Source organism: Mchenga conophoros, linkage group LG12 (genome assembly GCF_057382185.1).
Source record: "Mchenga conophoros isolate Kocher_MC1m ecotype Shallow Benthic linkage group LG12, M_conophoros_male_GT1.1, whole genome shotgun sequence".
Classification (NCBI taxonomy): Eukaryota; Metazoa; Chordata; class Actinopteri; order Cichliformes; family Cichlidae; genus Mchenga; species Mchenga conophoros.
This window is the reverse complement of record NC_140537.1, coordinates 24,881,135-24,900,054: the sequence shown is the minus strand read 5'-3', so window position 1 is coordinate 24,900,054 and position 18,920 is coordinate 24,881,135. Positions and strand designations below refer to the sequence as shown.

Genomic DNA, 18,920 nt, shown 5'->3' with positions numbered 1-18,920 from the left:
CTGATAAACCTACTCAAAACAATTGTTTTTCATCAGTTTCCTGGTAAAATAGCATCACTGCTTGTAAATATTGTTCTGAATAGATAAATGTAAGTAGCACGGTTTTCTTTAAATTAATTTCCTTTTCAAAAAATACACTGTGTCATTTATTTTCTTTTGAATAATGCAGTTATTTGACAATACTGTGAGGGGCGCGCCTCACAGTATTGTCAAATAATAGCGCTTGCAGCTTTAGTTGATGATTGTAACACTTGACAAATTCGCCCTTGACAAATACAGCTACTCTATTTTTATTTTTTATTTTTGGTATTTGTTACTTAAGCCTTCATTGATACAGGTATGTGAGAACCATCTCTTGCGCGCACAGTAGGTCCTGTCAGGTGAAGAAATGGGTGGAGTTTCCCCAACTTAGTCATTTGCAATGGAGATGCTACAGCAGCGCTGTTTTAGCACATGTCTGATGTCGGCCAGGTTTGCTTTAAGAACGGCTTTGCATTACATTTGTCGCGATTGTAAAACCAAGGTGCGCGCAAACACAAAGCGCACCGTGCAGCTGTGCCGTTTCCGACTGCGATTCTGATGCTGATGGCCTCGTTAAGGCGACTGCTGCAGCTTTTCTTAACTGGCTGCGGGAAGCCCTACCATGGCCATTTTCATGGTCAAACCACCCACGGGCATCCAGAGGTGGCAAACTAAACGAACCCACAGGGGGTTCCGAGTGAGAAAGCCTTGATTTCTTATCACGTGCTAGACCTGGTGTTAAAATTCTCAAGACACCCCCCCACACGCACACACCACTCTGCTGCTGTGCGATTTGTAATATAAAATGTAAGTTTTAACTTGTTATTTGTTTCTTAGAACAAGACAGTTACAGGTCGATGAAGAATCAAAGATTTCGATACCGGCAACCATAAAGCGAAAAAAACAAACAAACCCAAACCCAACAACTAGTAAATCAGATGCAATGTTTTTTGTATAAGAGTGTGTGTGCGCGCGCGCGCCGCGCAATTTGACTTGTCTCCGCTTCCAGGATTTGTATAACTGAAATAAAACGCGTAATAAACACAATAATAACATACTGGCACCGTGGTGTTTCTATGTATTGTGTGAATGGGCCTTACGCACATCAGGACCACGCAATCCCCCTTTCCTCATTTGTTTGCTTCCCGGGGCTCCCCGCGGTGTAAGGCTACTCTGATAGGTCCAGAGGGTTAATGGGACTGGCCTGCAGGGCAGCAGCTTACTAGGATATAAAGCCACAGCTCTCATCACGATAGCACAAGGAGTATCAATAGATTCGCTTTTACGCACAGTCGAGGGGCCTGTTGGTTTTTACGCACGGCAAACCATTAAGGCCTCTTTGGCACAGTTTAGTTTTTACGCGTTTGTGAGAAATCTTAGGTGTGACCATGACTCTCTCAAGTGAATTTGAAGCTTCACAACATGCCGGATTGCCTATACAAGAGGATGCGATTGACATAGTAGGCGAGGATGTCCACTATCGAAATGAGTGCTCTACGGGTTCCTCAGCAGAATCTGGTGCGGAATTTGACTCTTCAGAACCAGAATCGTCGGGGGAAAGCGAGAACAGTTTCTGCGCAGACGCACCGGCGTCAAGGAAAGCCCAGAGCAGCTCGGTAAAGCCCCCGTACTCCTACATTGCTCTCATCACCATGGCTATCCTGCAGAGCCCGCTGAAGAAGCTAACGCTTAGTGGCATATGTGACTTCATTAGCAACAAGTTTCCCTACTACAGAGACAAGTTTCCCGCTTGGCAGAATTCGATCAGGCACAACCTCTCCCTTAACGACTGTTTCATCAAGATTCCGAGGGAGCCCGGAAACCCGGGAAAGGGCAACTACTGGTCTCTGGACCCTGCTTCGGAGGACATGTTCGACAACGGCAGTTTCCTTCGCCGGAGGAAACGGTTCAAGAGAAACCAGCCCGAGTTCGGCAAAGACGGACTGATGTTTTATTCCAGCTTTAACTGCTGCCGGCCGTACGGACACCCATATAGCATAACTGGCCAGGTAAGCCACACGGCTGCCTCTTCTATTCGTTACATGCCCCTGCAGGAAAGCATCATGATGCCTTCCTCATCCTACCACCTCCTACCACAACCCCTGAACAGCCACGGAAAGTGCGTTGGGCCTAAAGACTTAAGAGCACAGCTTTGCGCAGCAGAACCAGCTGAGCCGAAATCCGGCCCACAGGCAAAGTGCTCCTTCAGCATCGACAGCATCATGAGCAGACCCTCTTCTATCAGTCAGCACAACTCAAATCCACAGCAAGGCCCGCACGGTGCTCTCGGTTACGGTCAACTCATGCCTGGCCCTGCTGCCTGTTTGGTTCCGACCCTCCTGCAGCCTTCAAGGAATCAGTTTTGCCCTCCTCCCATCCTGAGCACTGCTCCTTTTATAAACGAGCACCTCAGACTGTCGTACCCTCGTTGCTGAACCCTTTGAAAACACTTTACAGTGTCTGTATGTTTGGCGTAGCTCATTTCTTAAAGAAATGTTTTTTTTATTGCATGATATTTATGTGCGTTATGTCTGTAAATAAGATGTGTTGTAATATATTTGTCAAGGTTGCTTCAGGGGAAAACTTCGTCAATGTGAATGTGTTTTTTTTTATTAAGTAACGTGGCAAAATAAAATGAATATGTGGGAAACGATTGCAAGTTTTGTTATAATCTGAGTCAGTGCACAGTGCTCGTAAGAGCTATATGTGGATTTACTCAGAGCAGAAATTATTGTTTGTGTGTAAGTTTGAAAAACACTTAGATTTTCTATATTTCTGTAGTCTTTATTGATATTTGTACCTGAAGTACAGGTGATGCCAAACTTTTATTTTAGCTACAGCAAAAATGACTTACTATAATTTAACTGACAGTATTTACCGTAAGGGTTCAACATTGTGTTGGCCTGCTTCCTCTTGATCAACTGAACTCACTTGTAGTCTGCAGGCTACAAGAATGATGACAAAAATCAGGTTTTATTAAAGTAAGTCAATGTCAAATTATAAAAACACATTTCCAACCAGGAAATGAATAAAAGCTATACAAACGCAGGGCTTAAACTCGCACTGGTCATTGCCGATAAAATAATGAAACTCACTCAAATGAAAGTTAATTAGCAGGTTTTAGAAATGAAACTCTGTATCCCTAATTGGTACTCTCACGTTTACGTGTTTCATCAAGTATACAAAATAATAATAATGATAATTAAAAGTCACTTTTTCCATTCTGCCTCAAGGTCGCACTGTTTCCAAAATATTGGAGCAGATGTTAGCGCACTGAAGTTGGTCCGTGTTATGGGATGGGCTACTTAAGAATTTACAGAACACCCAGAATTCAAGATCTATCAAAACATTTTCAATTCAGAAAATAATAACAATTAAATAAAAACGGTACACTCTGATACTTCTAGATTTCTGTGACTATAGTAATGGCCTGGGTTAGAGTGAAAAGCACACACACACACAGGCGTGTCCGGTTGCAGACCGGTGCCGACACAATTCCCTTTTGCCATCAGTCAGATGTCTATTTTTGGCCGGAGGCTCAGCTGATTGTGAGTCTTGACGAGTCCACCCCTCCCTTATTTTTTTCTTCATAGTCAGTTGTTCAGGCTTATTAGAAGAGGGAGTTGTCCGCCAGCAGAGGAGGAGAGTGCTGGTGGCTGCTTAGCTCAGCCAGTACTATAGGATGCGACTCCTGGCTTGGGTCGAGGTGAAAACATTTTTGATTGGCTGTTTCTTGTCACTATAGCCATTTCGTCCCTGTGTGGGACTGCTGTCACCGCTTTTTTCCTCGACGGTGGGGAAACAACCTTTACTTCACTCTAGACTGACAAGTTGCATCTTTGAGCTGTTTCTATCGAACTTATTTTTGTACTCAGTGCTGTAAACTCCTACAAAACAAAACAAAACAAACAAACAAAAAACTCCACCAAACTTGCTTGATTGGTTAAAGAGGATGGAGACGAGCCCGATCCCGGTGGTGACGGTCCAAACCGCCCCCTTCGAGGACCAGCGGCCCGGTACCAATGGACTGCGGAGGAAGACTGCGGTGTTCGAGGGGAAGAAAAACTACTTGCAGAACTACATCCAGAGCGTGCTGTCCTCCATCGACCTGCGGGACCGACAGGGTTGCACCATGGTGGTGGGCAGCGACGGCCGCTACTTCAGCCGAGCTGCCATCGAGGTGATAGTGCAAATGGCAGCTGCAAACGGGGTAAGAATAGGGCGACCACCAGTGTCATGCATTTGTTCCTCTCTGTCAGCATGCAGGAGTCACTTGTAACCAGCAGTAATGTTACTGTTCTGCTCTGCGTTGGTGTGAGTTACTACAAGCAGGCTTAAACGCTTTTAGAAAAAACACTTCTTGTTGGAATGGAAGACCAGCGGAATAATTATTCAACTTCACCAACAAACTCAGGATGTTAATGTAGCCTATGGCTTCTTTTGACCTGCACATATGTTTAAATCATTAACACAGAGATGGAACAATTCACTGGGCTGGGAAATTTAGGGTCATCAGATGTTATTCTGCTACTTCTGGTGGGACTTTGGGAGTTTTATAATAAATCAGAATTGTGCAGTCGCTTATAGTTTTTTCACATTTGCAGTAATTGTTGATACTGATACATACAAACCTGCTGAATTGAATTTAACAAGTCAGCTGCAAATAGGTTAAAATAAGAAGACAAAGTGAGGCACTGAGGAGGAAAGTCCCTGCAGCTCTTAGGCTGTGAGATCTTTGCAGTTGGCTTGGAAAAGTTCCAAAGGAAAATTGGAAAGGAATATAATTTGTTTTGGGGATCAGTGCGTTTAAAAAAAATTCTTTCTGCTGGTCCAGCCAAATGTCTTCTGGTGTCAGCCTTATCAGCACTTCCATCCATCCTGCTCTATTTTCCTGCCTACGTCTGCCCCCCACCACCGCTAACACACTGCCTACACCTCGGTGTTCAATCTATCAAGGGCTAAGTCTACATGCTGGGGATCCTCTGTCATACTGCAAGGAAAAGAACCAGAAGGATAATAGAAACACTTGCCAACTACCCACCCAGTGCATGTGCTGTCCTTCTCAACACTGGTTACTGAGAAGATTCCATTTGTTAGGGCTTTCCCTCACTTTCTGATCTGTCCTTTATATACACATGCAACATCCCGGATGTTTAGAGGATGCCAGGAGAGCAAATTCCTCTCCAGTGAGGACAATTTTATTTAGAGAAGGAGAATTATGTTGGTGGTATTACCACTTTAGTATAAATAGAGGCGTAGTTCTGTTATTTAGGCATCCTTCTAGAGGGAGATCATTTGCCTTTTAAAGCAGGCAGCCAATTAGTCGCCTGCAGAATGACAAGATTCTTTGGGACAGGAAGTGATTTTTAACTTTTTGAAATCAGGAGAGAAACAAATGGATTGGATTTAAAAAAAAATTCAAAGCATATGTTTGATTGAAAATGGAACAAACATTTTTAACATTTTTTACAAATATGTTGCATTCTGTTTTTATAAAGCATTATGACTCTTTTTGAAACACAAAGATATTATATTATATTATGATTTTAGACCAGGTGATATCTGCCATGATATGAAACCATTATTGCTTCTCACTAATATTGGTGATGCACAGATTGGTCGTCTGGTAATTGGCCACAGTGGGCTCCTGTCCACCCCTGCGGTTTCCTGCATCATCAGGAAGATCAAGGCCATTGGAGGGATTATCCTCACGGCAAGTCACAATCCTGGAGGCCCTGGAGGAGACTTTGGAATCAAGTTCAATGTGGCAAATGGAGGTGAGGATTTAGAAAATACATTTGCTTTTCCATCTGACTCTTATTTAGAAATTTTAAAGTCAAAAATAGAAGTTTGAGACAATTTGATTTAAAAAATATATATATTACAGCAAAAATTAATGCTAATGTTACAACTTGGCTCCTAGGCCATGATATAAAATGGAGTGTGATATCAGAATTGACAAATACAGGTGATTTGTTAAAGATTTGTTAAAGATTGGTGCCCTAGATTTGTAAAAAACCTAGGGCACCAAATAAAACTTTAATAACATTACAAGTTTCTCTAAGCATGCCTTTGTGCCACACCTTCTCCTGGATGGGCAGTTAAGTAAACTCATGCATGTATCCAAAGACTCTTGCACTGCCAGGAGTTGTAACACCAGTGAGGGATGCATTTTTCATTGTCTTTGTTTCTCTGTCTGGCAGGGCCCTCTCCAGACACAGTGATGGAGAGGATCTACCAGGTGAGCCGGACACTCGAGGAGTACGCCATATGCCCCGATCTCCGCATTGATCTCTCTAGGCTCGGAAGACAGGAGTTTGACCTCGAGAACAAATTCAAACCTTTCAGAGGTACAACATTCGTGCATGTTTAGTTAAAAAGCTTCTCTGCATCATTCTGAATTCTTCAGTGTTATCCACAAGCGTGGATTTTCCCCCACATTGCTACAAACTTTCCTGTTGTGTGATGCTAGTAGAACCCCTCTTTCTGTCACTCAAAATGCACAGAAAAAAAACATACTCTCATCCAGTACTAACAGGTTCTTCTGTCTCTATCCAGTGGAGATTGTAGACTCGGTTGAAGTGTATCTACAAATGCTACGAAACATCTTTGACTTCACTGCCATTAAAAGTCTCCTCACAGGACCAGATCAGCCTAAAATACACATAGATGCCATGAACGGAGGTCAGTTCATCAGCATACGTCCTGTAAGCCCTGCACTGCAGTTACTGTTATTCATATTATTCTGCTAACTTCTACTCACCTTTTGCTTTGTTACAGTGATGGGCCCCTATGTACGTAGGATTCTGTGTGATGAGTTGGGAGCTCCTGCTAACTCTGCTGTAAACTGTGTACCTCTGGAGGACTTTGGTGGCCGACCTCCTGAGCCCAACCTGACTTATGCCACCTCTCTGGTAGAGTCCATGAAAGGAGGCGACTTTGGCTTTGGGGCGGCATTTGATGCAGATGGGGTAAGCCATTTGGTTGAAGTCCTACTCCAGAATGTGCAATCATTTATTCAAGACTACATGGGTGTAGTGGTGCTGAAAAGCACTGCACCCATGGTCTGATACTTTCAAGTGTACCATATAATAGTGGTTTACACATTTGCTTCACAAATGAAAGGTTGCTGGTACAATTCTACCTGAAGACACAAATCCACTTTGGGGGTTTTGTCAGGAAAGGCATCATGCATAAAACGGCCAAGTCAAACAAAACAACAGTGCTACCTACTGTGGCAATCCACTGTGACAAGGGAATGGCCAGAAGTGGCTTTTAATGTAATTCAGTAATCACAGAGTGTGTTGCGTACCTCTGTTAATGTTTGGTTACCGCAGTAAACGCTTTATACAAACAAGATTTCCTGTTTAAGTTTCAAATTAAAAGCCCTCTATTATTTCAGGAAACAGAAAGGCTTCACTGTTTATATTGTGAAACATGCGCAAGACCTAAAGAACTCAAACTCAAAGTTTTATTAAAGAAAAATTGTAATCTTAAGCTTACCTCTGCCCAGGACATTCATCCTTTGACAACTGGCTACTAATTTACACCGGAAAAAAGGGAGCAGGGAGAAAGTTACATAACCGTAGAACCAATTTCTTACATATAGATAATTATTTTCTGCACAATGACAAAAGTCATGTAGGATGTCTTCTGGGCTGTCTTGAGGGGAAAGCTGCTTCAGTACTGTTTGCCTTAAAAAACAAACAACCGTGAAAAAAACAACAGATTTAAGGCGACATTTGAAACGTTTACACAGACCCCCAAGTTATTCAAAAACTGGATAAAATAACATGCAATAGGATGACCGGCAATTTTCCACTAAAACCTATTTTGATCTGTGTTGTACTGCAAACACTCTTATTAACCAGGACAAAGGAAGAAGTGCGCAAAAATTAATAGGTAATACTCGAAATCACTTACTGTACATTTTAGGGATGTTTCTGAGGTCTTATTAATCTGTACTGCACAGGAGGATGTTCCTAAAGAACATTATGAGCTGCCCCCTGTGAACTGTCCAGTATTCCTTCAACTGGATTTGGCTTAAAAGGAAATTAAAATACAGGGATTGGAAAATGCATGAAGAGATCTTTAGTAACTTGGACTCCTGCAAATATCCTTCAAAATTTGGTTTAATAAGTCATTTAAAAATATATTTTTAAAAAGAAACAGAAAATACTGACCTGAGTGTGCGCTGGGATCATATTTAAGAACATATTTAAGTGGCTGTGGCTGTTTTAGTTCTCATACATACATAATATCTCTAATAATCCATAATATTAAATAATTAAATAGATCCTTTTTGTGGTATTTACATGCCATGTTGCTCCACAATCTATTCATTCATTTCTTTAAGCCTAGCTGACTTTTATTGCTATAAAAGCTAAATCCAAGATATTGACTCCAGCCAGAGGCAGCAGAGAAATCCTTATTTATTTTTTATTTGTTTATAATTGCACGTTGATTTCAGGAGTGAAGGCAATGGGTGCAAAGTTGCAGTGCATGCACAATAATCCAACGGGCGTCTCACTTTTTCCACAATGTCATCCAATAGACATTTATTCTGTATAAACAGACACAGGCACACACTGTTTGCTTAGTAGTGTAACATCAGGAGAATTACATCACATCTGCTCTGTTTCTCCCCCAAGGATCGGTATCTCCACTGTGATTAGCACCGGTGGTTATTATCATACTGGGTGGATGTTTCTTTTTTGGGGATATATAGTAACCGATATCTTCTACGCTCCCCACAGTAATAATGAATCCTGGGGGGTGGGGGGATAGTACTGAGAATTTGTTACTTGTACTGTTCTATGTTTTGTAACCGTCTACTAAAGATCATTTATAGTAATGTGAATGTTTGTGATACAAACACACTTTGTCCTTAAAGGATGTTGTTTCTTCATTATCAGTAACGCTCATGAAAAGACCAACAATGTTCTAATCAGTGTCTTAAATGTGACAGCTTTCCTATCCCTTCAGCAGAATTCAGCTCATTACTATTTAAGTCATTATTTGGCGAGTTCAAAAGTATTTACGGCAGCAGGATGGAGTGCTGGGGACCGGCTCAAAATAAACTAGAGTTGCTATATTCATTGTAATGAAGGGACATACAACAATGGTGGCCTGAGGAGAATTAAGCAATTTGTTTTGGTCTTTTTGTGGGGGTTGTTGGCAATACATGTACTATAAAAAGGGTTAATTAATGCAGTTATGCTAACTAACTACACAGGACTCACAAAGCACTTTATGGTTTTGTCGTGTTCTCAGGACCGATACATGATCCTTGGAGAAAATGGCTTCTTTGTGAACCCATCGGACTCAGTGGCCATCATGGGTGCTAACCTCTCCACCATCCCCTACTTCAGACAGTATGGCGTCAAAGGATTTGCTCGAAGTATGGCCACCAGTGCTGCCCTTGATAGGTACCACGCACACACACACACACACACACACACACACACACACACACACACACACACACACACACACACACACACACACACAATCAGTAGATGTAAGAAGTTCTATAACACCACCCACACTCTTCCTACAAACTCCTGCATCAGTCCAGTCTCCGGAGAGGGACGACACCCACTATGAATAAAGCTGTGAGATCACCCCCCCCACATACACACACACACACACACTTACTCACCCCCCTATAAATACTGTGTGTTATGTAAGGGTAAAGCTAAGCAGAGGGTGGTGAGTGAGAGGACGTGATCACCGCCAAAGTCATCTCCATTAACATTGTTCCAGCAGGAGAGATCCCGGCACAGCACCTCGCTGACGCTTCTGCAGAATGCTGCTCAAGGGAGCCGTTTGATGAATGATGAATCTACTATAGTTGCTAAAGACTATGTATATGGATGGCAGTCATGAAGTTTAGCTGTTTAAAATGTGCTACCTAACTACATTAAAACATTTAACATCCTGATTTAATATTTTATAAATAATAGACCTTATAGAAGTGCAAAGATTTCATCCTCCCTTTTAGTAACTTTCAACACAACCTCCTTTTGACCCCTGCCTATATTTATTTAATCTGACCCTCTACCAGAAGAAGCGTATGGGTGCATATTTATTTTGTGTCCATGAACTAGACACATTAAAGATGCACTAAAGTGAGGTAATGGACTTCCAAAAGCATTTGGACGAGATTAAGAAAGTAAATCACTATTTTCAATATTTTACATTATCCCGATGAAGTTACTCTTAGCTCAAAAGACTCCTTCCTAAAAGGGTACTTGATGAAGAGAGGCCTGTGGTGGGCAGTGATGTGTCACACTGTCTTCTTAAACCACCATGTGTGATTTAAAATCTAAACAGCATCCGTGAAATTTATTTCATTTATTCATGTGTGTCTTTATGTGTGTGAAAGAACTAATCCTTTACTGTGTGTAACTGCTGAAAGGCACATGAAGTGATGCTATTACCAACCCTGATCCATCTGGGTTTCACAGTTGTGAGAGATGCTTAGAGGCAGTAAGAGAAACAATTTTGTCATTCCCCCTCCTGAATGTGTAAGTTTGCTAATTTACAAAGAAATTATCTGATCCTTTCCTCATAAAGAATACCGAAGATGGGTCATGAATCTGTCTTCCAATATGACAGTAACCCAAAACATAACGCCGTAGCAGCACATTAAGGTCATGGAGGGGCTTAGATGCTAGTCCCCAGACCTCAACATTATAGAAAATGAGTGGAGGGAGCTAAACTTGTGAGTTGCCAAGCAGCAGCAAATAAATCTGGTGATCAAAGGTTTCTTCACTGAGTACTAAGTCATTTTTACTTTTGGATAACACTTTTTTCACTCAATGACATTTAAATCAATTTATAACTGTTATGTACTGCGTTCTTTTCTGGATCTTTGGTTGATATTCTGTCTCTCTCCATTAAAATGAAACTACAATAAAAATTAGAGAAGGATAACTTTTTGCGAGCAAACTTACAAATTCAGCAGGGGATCAAATAATTATTTCCCCATTGTATGCGAATTGGAATTTTACATCACAGAATTGCTGGTTATCTTTATTTACATGGTGCTGTTGCACACTAAGGCAGACAAACACACAGACTGCATCCCTTGATATTGCACTACTCCTTGCCTAAGGTCATGTCTTATGATGTTGAGCCCTAATAATCACACTGAATGAGTTGCTTGAAAGGTTTGCATACACTGGCTCCCCAGTCAGCTTGGCCTCATCACACACATGCACACACACACACACACACACGCACGCACACACACACACACACACACACACATGCACGCACACACACACACACACAGGCTGATACCCAAGACACAAATGTCACATGTCCCACTGCAACCCTGAAGCGCGAAGCAATGCCTCCAACACACGCTTTTCAGTTCTTCTTCTAATATTATCTTTATCTCTCGTTGTCTACTTTCTGAGCACTTGCCCTTTTGTATTGATGATAGTATGCATTTATCTACTGGAAACTTTAATTTAGTTGGGAAGTAGAAGCAACCTTATAGATAATACTTAACCCACTGATAATATCATGCATAATAAACTGCATAACACAGGCTTTTGATTTTTTTCACGTTTAACATGATTTCACTTGATTAGTCTGACTACATCTGCAAATCTGTGATCACTTAACTGGTAATTAATGACACTGTTGCTGACCAGTGTCACTTTGTTCCACTCTTAGTTTCACAACTGCCGCTCGTATGAGCGTGACACGAGTTCGTCATGTCACACTCATGTTATGTATATAACGGCATGAACCTGATAAACTCGAGAAAGTGTTGAAGTGCTTAGTAGTGTGAAGTCGGACCCTGGAGTCTGTCCAAGTGTGGGCTGTTTTAGGAGACCGTGTGTATCTGTGTTCTGAGTGTTTAGACTGAGGTTCCCTCCCTGCTATGTGTTTAAAGTCAAGCAAACTGTGTTATAAAAGCTTTGATAAATGCGATGGTGTATATACTCTGTGCGCTGATGTGTATGTTAGTGTGTGTTAACAGAAAAGACAGAGAGAAAGTGAATGCAACTGTTTTCAGATAAGCAAAGGAAACTGACTGGATTCAGGTGGACAGGAGGCTGGATTTAAATCTATCACTTTGGTTGGAGTGTGTGCGTGGGTGATTTTATGTCTTTGTGCACATGCTATGCAAGACGCGGTGAGGGAGGAAGGGAAAGTGGGTGGGAAATGTTGGTAAAGGAAACATCTGCCTCTCTTTTCACAGTTCCAGGGATGGAAGGATGTAGGATTGAGCCACTGGTGTGCGTGTTACGATCATGAAATGTGAGCTCTTTTACTGATTAGCACGGCAAAGTAGAAAGGTCAAATATTTGATGTTGTGCTGTAGCTAAACAGTTACAGAAAGCTGTTAATGACCGTTGGCGTTGTGGTCATCGGGATTGTTTTTGTGCTGAGGAAAGAATTAGTAATTAAACCAAGCCACTAATTCTCTCTAGTGGTATTGCATGATGAATAAGAACCTAAAGTGATTAAAACCTTTACACAGTACCTTTTATATTTACTTTGACAGAGAACATTAGGAGTAATTGACCTCGACGCTGTGCCGGGTAACGCCATACAAGGCCACTTAAATCAGGTCAGGCAGGGAGAGCAGCATCAAGAACACAGAACTAGGCAGGCAAAGATAAACATTGCTCTAACAAGCACATTTATCGCCTGATTTACTATGATCGATAGCAAATATATTCTTGACACAGCTTTGCAAAATCCTAGAAAACTGTTTTGACATTATGTCACAAAGGTATGTTGAGATTGGCACTCCAAAATAGCTATGACCACTTCCAATAATTATGGTAAAATTAATTTTAAAGTATGTTCAGCTCTGACTTGTAGAGAACTAACAGAAAAATCATGGAATAAAATGCCAAGAGAGGAAGGTAGGGAGAGACAGATGGCTTCAGGGTCGGGGTGGGATTACATCAGGGAGTGACTCAAGATCCCGTCTTGTTTCCAGTGATTATGGACAGGTTGACAGAGAAGGATTCCTGTGGACTATGATGTTCACAGATAACATTGTGACTTGCAGTGAGAGTAGGGTGAAGGTGGATGAGGGACTGGAGGGGTGGAGGTGGAGGAATGAAAGCAACAGAATCTGTGTACAACTGAGACAGAGGAGGATGGAAAGGTGAATATACAGTATGTACTGAGTGTCAGGGGGGATTTATGACTGATAGTAGTAGTAAGAGTGAAAGGGGAGGGTTACAAGATGGTTGTAAATATATATATATACATATGATATATGATATGTGGTGTGGCGATGGTAGTGCTGCCAAAAACAGGAGGCAGAGCTGGAGGTGGCAGAGCTGAAGATTCTTAGATTTTTGTTGGGAGTGACCAGGATGAATGGATAGGATTAGAAATGAGTAGATCAGAAAGACAGCTCAGATTAAGCGATTTGGAGACAAAGTAACAGAGCCAAAGTTGAGATGGTTTGAAGATCTCAGAAGATGGACAGTAAATGCATTGGACAAAGGATGTCGACAGGAGGAGAAGAATAAGATCACAGAGAAGAATGTGTGATTGCTAAGGATAGGGATATGGAAGCAAATGATCTGCTGTGGTGCCCCCTGAAGAGAGCAGCGTAAAGAAGAAGAAAAAGAAGTTCAGCGTTGAGTTCCGTGGCAGCATTATCAGCAATTAACATTGCATTTCTGCTTTGACTACTAAGGGTTATTGGTTCGGGTCAAGCTCAAGTAATGCTCCGGCATTGCTGCTCTTTTAGCCTGAGCCCTAAATCCAAACTGAGGCGTGAGGGTGCTGAAGGCTATGTTTGGTAAAATGTCAAGCCAAAGCCAAAAGCTGGCCTTATTTTACTTCACGGATGTAGAGAAACATCTTCACTCATTGTACCTTCCCCCTCCGCTGGGATTTACTGAGGTGCAAGATAAAGGTTACTTAGTGTGGGTCATATTGTAAGCGTGTGTGCAACAGAGGTTCCAGAGAGTTGAGATGAAGGAAAGTGGACATACCTCCTACCTGCTCAGTTATGAAATTTCTTTCCAGCTCTAATCTTGTCGGAGCAGAGCTTCCAAACCATTCAAGACAGACCTGCTCTAACTTTCCTCAACTGCAGCTCAGTGTTGTCACATCCTAGAATGAAGTTATTTAGCTTTGTTCATACATGCAAGGCTGGACTTGCTCATCGCTTCATGTATATTAGAAGATTAAATGTAAGTAAAACACAGACAGTAAACATCAAAATAATCAACATCCAAAAATAGAACTTCCTTAATACCCTAAAGAAGGTATTCACAGGGAAGGATAATATAGCTAATAATTGATTGATACTAACCATTTAAAAATACTGTATATTATGTGACCGACTTTAGATTCCTTGCCTGTAAATTGTCAACACTAGTGTGAGAAAATGAACTTTGACTGGAGAGCATTACAGTTTACGGCTCACACCTACACACGAGGGGATTGCAGCTCTAAATAGGCCTTCCAATTTCATTCCTTGTGTCTCCAGACGTATTAATCTGCCAGGTTTTTTTTTTTAAAAAAAAATTTTTTTTAAATCTCGTCAGAAGAATCCAACATCCCGGTTATCCTGAGACATTTTATTATATCTGTTTAAATGCACTTGTACAGTCATTCTAGCACTGTGTGTTCAAGAAGTTGTCTTTTAGTGGAACTGGAAATTTGATCTTAAAACCTGTTCTTGTTTGTGCTTTATCCCTGAGGATGTATGGATGTGAATGCTATGCATGGGTGTGTGTGCAAAGCTCTGTTGGTGCAATCATCAAACTTGAGAAAGCACGATTTGCTTTATTCTCACATTGTTCGGACGCTACATTTTTGCAACGTTGCATGAAAGCCGAGCACTGCTACAGTCAGTGTCAGTGCTTATGTTGGCCGTGGACGTGCCGTTCAAAACATCAAATGCTCGTCAGAAGTTCAGAGTTCCTGTTTTCTTTTAGGAATGCCAGTCTTTCCATTCCAGTACTTTCTTCCCCAGGGTGGGGGAATAAAGCTGGTTTACTCTTATTTGGTCATTTATCCCATCCTCTTGTAAACAGCTGCGGAGGGCACTGGGGGTTTTATGCATGTGTATATGTATAAAACCACTTAAAAATTTTGAAACTCACCCATATTCACATTTATAGTATTGCACCATGAACTCTCACCACATCCCACAGTACGAGCATTTGAGATGCTGGTATCCATGTATTTGTTCCCTTGGCTGCAAAATCTGTTTTGTTGGTTGAAATATTTGGTTCTGCAGTTTTTAGACTTCTCCTGTAAAGTGTTTATATATTATGCAATGATTGCTGTGGAGATGTTTGTTGCAAACTAAACATTAAAACTAAAACTAAACTAAGCAGGCTTGAGCTGGTAACTTTTCTAATAGGATCAAAGACCGAACCTTTTCTTCAAGCGATAGTTATATCAAGCTGTAAGCAAGAACGCAAATATTAAATTGTCTTAATCCTGCTAACAAACAAAAACATTTGTTGGCCGTAAAACCAAAAGTTGCGGAAATGGTCGAATGAAAGCTCAAGGCTCAAGTACCAATCAAAAGTCAGTGTCAGTGTGTCGATCCCCGCCCTCCCCCCAGTCTGAGTGGTAACGCATCCTCTGGTAAGATGCTGAACCATGAGTTTAAAGTGCTGTATGAATGTCTAGCAGAAAGTGCTTTGGGTGCTCAAACTGAGTAGAAAAGCAGTGTATAAGTACTGATCCATTTACCATAAAGTGTGCATTTTTCTTCTTATCGCATCACTGCAGTTCCAGTAAATCGATTAGTTACTCTCTATTTTGTAATCTGCAACTGGGAACTTTTATTAGACTTTCTCTTTGCTCTTTTCCACTTTGGCTCTTTGCACTCCCTTTCCTCCCACATATTGAACTGTTGGCATCTTTTTTCCCCTCCACGTGACCCCAACATACACATGTATTCACACACACAGACACACTCACGCGCACTCCATCTTCTCCTCTCGCTATGCTAGCACACGGCTGAGGTTCTAAGTAAACATGAACTAAAAGGTTAACTCACTTTGTTCCTGCTCCCTTTGCCTTATTAAGTTATTGGATGAGCTGCTGGCAGATTGCGCTTGTCATACAGCATTTGGTTTGTTTTATTTCAAAGGTCAGAGTTTTTGTGTGTAAGCTAGTTTCTACATCAGACCTGGGATGTTAGATGTTAGATTTTATTAGATATTAGATGAATATATTGTGTGTATGTGAGCAAATACATCGCGTGTACAGGCAGTTTTTCTGACTTTTCTCCTCTGCGTGTTTGTAGGGTTGCCAAAGCAATGAAACTGGCCTTGTATGAGACTCCCACAGGCTGGAGATACTTCGGGAACCTGATGGATTCTGGGCGTTGTTCCGTCTGTGGGGAGGAAAGCTTTGGGACAGGTATGACCTAGCACATTCACTTACTATCCAAACAGAAAAAAGCACTGCCTTTATAAAGAGAGATTTGAAATTGCTGAATATTATGAGTACAGATCTCTACTGAATGCAAATGCAAGGCAGGATCAGCTGGTTAGATTGTGAAAAGAGGATCGCTCATTCAAATCCCCGGACTATCTTTGAAAATGTGAGTGGGAGTATGTGCATCCTTTCCCCTCAGCAACAACTGGTGCCTGCAAACAAAGCTGTCACTAGAGGACTGCAGTGGCCAGCAGCTGCTGCTGCTAAATGTGCAGCAAGAACTTGCTGAAACAGTCACCACCACCACCACAAAAAAAACCTTTACATTTTTCCCTACGATTTTGGTCTTTTTTGCTACTTTTGTCTGCCAATCGGCTACTATTATAGTCTAAGTTTGCCAAAAAAGCTGAGCTGTAAGAAGTCAACAAAATCCAGCCTAACAGGGTAAGACACGTGACACGTTATTACTTTGCACATTTACATTTTTAAGTAAGTCAAGTCAGTTAATATTTATAATGCTAGGGTTTGTTTAAAAGCTTTATGGTCATCTGGTTCGTAATATTTCTTGCTCTATTGTTTTGTTTGTAAGTGTTATTTTTAAAGACGATATTTTTTAATTTTTTGGCATTTTGGCCAATCCGACTGATGCATCGCGGGATTCATGGTTCAGTAGCTTGCTCAAGGATAATTCAACATGCAGACTGACGAACCCAATCTACTAACCTTCTGACTGGTAGACGACCAACTCCCCCTCCTGAGCCATAACAACCCCATCAGCTCAACAGCTCATTCCTTAGCATCCCAGCAAACATGGTTGAAGACCAGAATCTCCCTGGTCAAAACTGGTTGGGGTACGACGTCAAAAACTGAACCATAGATGGACGCATGTCACAAAGTTAGAAACATAGATCAGATTATTGTAAAGAAGAAATTAAATAGATTTGTCTTTGTTTTTTTTTTGTTTTTTAAAAGGACAACTAATATGGCTTGCAAACGGTTTATCAAGTATTCCTGTATATTAGTTACTACTGTAACACTTTTAAGCTATTTATGGTTTTGCCCTTTTAAATTCAAGTTAATTTGTCGCTTGGTAACTTTAACAAATCGGACTCTTACAGTCGTCCCCTCTTTGTTCACAGTGTCCCTATTAAAAACTCAGGAATGTTTTCATTCTAATGTAAAATCAAATCCTCAGTGTGACAGCAGGTGGACTCAAACTGCAAAAGTTCTCTTGATAGGAAGTCTAACGAGGACATCCTGACGACGTTTGAGTGATACCTCCAACTGATGTCGTGGTAACCTCGGCGACCATGGTTAAGCTTTTATTTTGGAACTACTTTGCTTGCTGGGATGCAACCAAAAGACAAAACACTACCGACCTGTCACCTCTAAGAATAGGTGATCTATTTGTATGAGAGCTGGAATAATATCATCTAATAACCCTGGGTAAAAAACGTGATTTATAATGTGACTCCAGTTGTCACAACTGTAATTTTATTTTTATTTTTTGCTGGTTATAAACATGTTTATTTCTTATCTTTTCACTTTTTATTGTTCCTATTGTCTTGGAGCAACCGTGGCCACATCATTTCCTTAGGGGTTAATAAAGTATTCGGATTCTGATTCTGATCTAAACATGGGCGTCTGTGAAAATTTCCCTATTCCGTTCTCTTCCAGTCTGTTCGAGGTCTACGTGTATAAGCAGTGCATCCTGCCTGCTCATAGCTCCATTCAGAGTCAACTAATAGATGAGAGGGCTGTGACCCTGACTGCATGTGTAAATAATCCCCATTCTTCTGCTATAAAAGGAGACAGGGGCTCCCTGAATCACGGCAACAAACCGACACTCCTCCAGTGGTAGCGTTTTGTGAATACTAATGCAGACACGCACTCACGCCGGAAAGTATAAACAATTCATAAAAATACAGACATGTATAGGCTTGCATTTTAGATGCGTGTCCCTCTTGCTACAGTCCGAACCTCACCCAAAGTTTAGTCGTTGTTCTCTAATTCCTTGTGACTTCCTCTGCTTCTTTTTCTTTCAACTACTCAACCCTTTGTATTCACTAGAGAGGACACATTTAACATTTTATAACTTGAAGTAAAAAGAAACACGCCAGTGGGTGTGAACAGAAGAGAAAAGACCCATGATTGTTGCAAACGGAGGAGAAGATGGCGAGCAAATCCAAATATGAGAAGTATCGAGAAGGAGGAGAGAAAGGGAAGGAGCTGAGACTCAGAGAGGACTATGGGAGCTTACTCGTTATCTATCCATGTAAGGCAAAAAAGCTCAGAGGGAGCCCTGGATAGTAAATCATCAGAGCTGCACACCACTCTTGCTCTCTCTGAGACACGCAGCAAGAACAGTGCTAATTTAGAGAGCTATGTCAAACTTTGTGGGTTTTATTGGTGTCACTTTGAAAACAAAGGCACATCAGGTTAAGCTTTGTTGACATAGATATTAGATGTCTTTTATTAGGTGTCAATCTCCGCCACCTTTT

The 18,920-nt window shown here is 41.3% G+C and overlaps 2 protein-coding genes across 2 annotated transcripts in view; both read left to right on the top strand.

Annotated features, from left to right (window-relative positions):
- The first annotated feature begins 1,323 nt into the window (after positions 1-1,323).
- foxd5 (forkhead box D5) lies at positions 1,324-2,671 on the top strand. The gene has a single exon (XM_085293146.1). It carries the CDS (start codon positions 1,410-1,412, stop codon positions 2,454-2,456), a length of 1,047 nt encoding a protein of 348 aa, XP_085149272.1. The 5' UTR covers positions 1,324-1,409; the 3' UTR covers positions 2,457-2,671.
- Positions 2,672-3,617: 946 nt separating this feature from the next.
- pgm5 (phosphoglucomutase 5) overlaps positions 3,618-18,920 on the top strand; it is a 29,819-nt gene continuing 14,516 nt past the window's right edge. Inside the window, exons 1-7 of the mRNA XM_085294729.1 lie at positions 3,618-4,231; positions 5,636-5,798; positions 6,225-6,371; positions 6,580-6,705; positions 6,802-6,992; positions 9,295-9,449; positions 16,286-16,401. Of these exons, the coding sequence (XP_085150855.1) occupies positions 3,974-4,231; positions 5,636-5,798; positions 6,225-6,371; positions 6,580-6,705; positions 6,802-6,992; positions 9,295-9,449; positions 16,286-16,401 (1,156 nt within the window). The 5' untranslated portion in view covers positions 3,618-3,973. The remainder of the gene's footprint in view (positions 4,232-5,635; positions 5,799-6,224; positions 6,372-6,579; positions 6,706-6,801; positions 6,993-9,294; positions 9,450-16,285; positions 16,402-18,920) is intronic.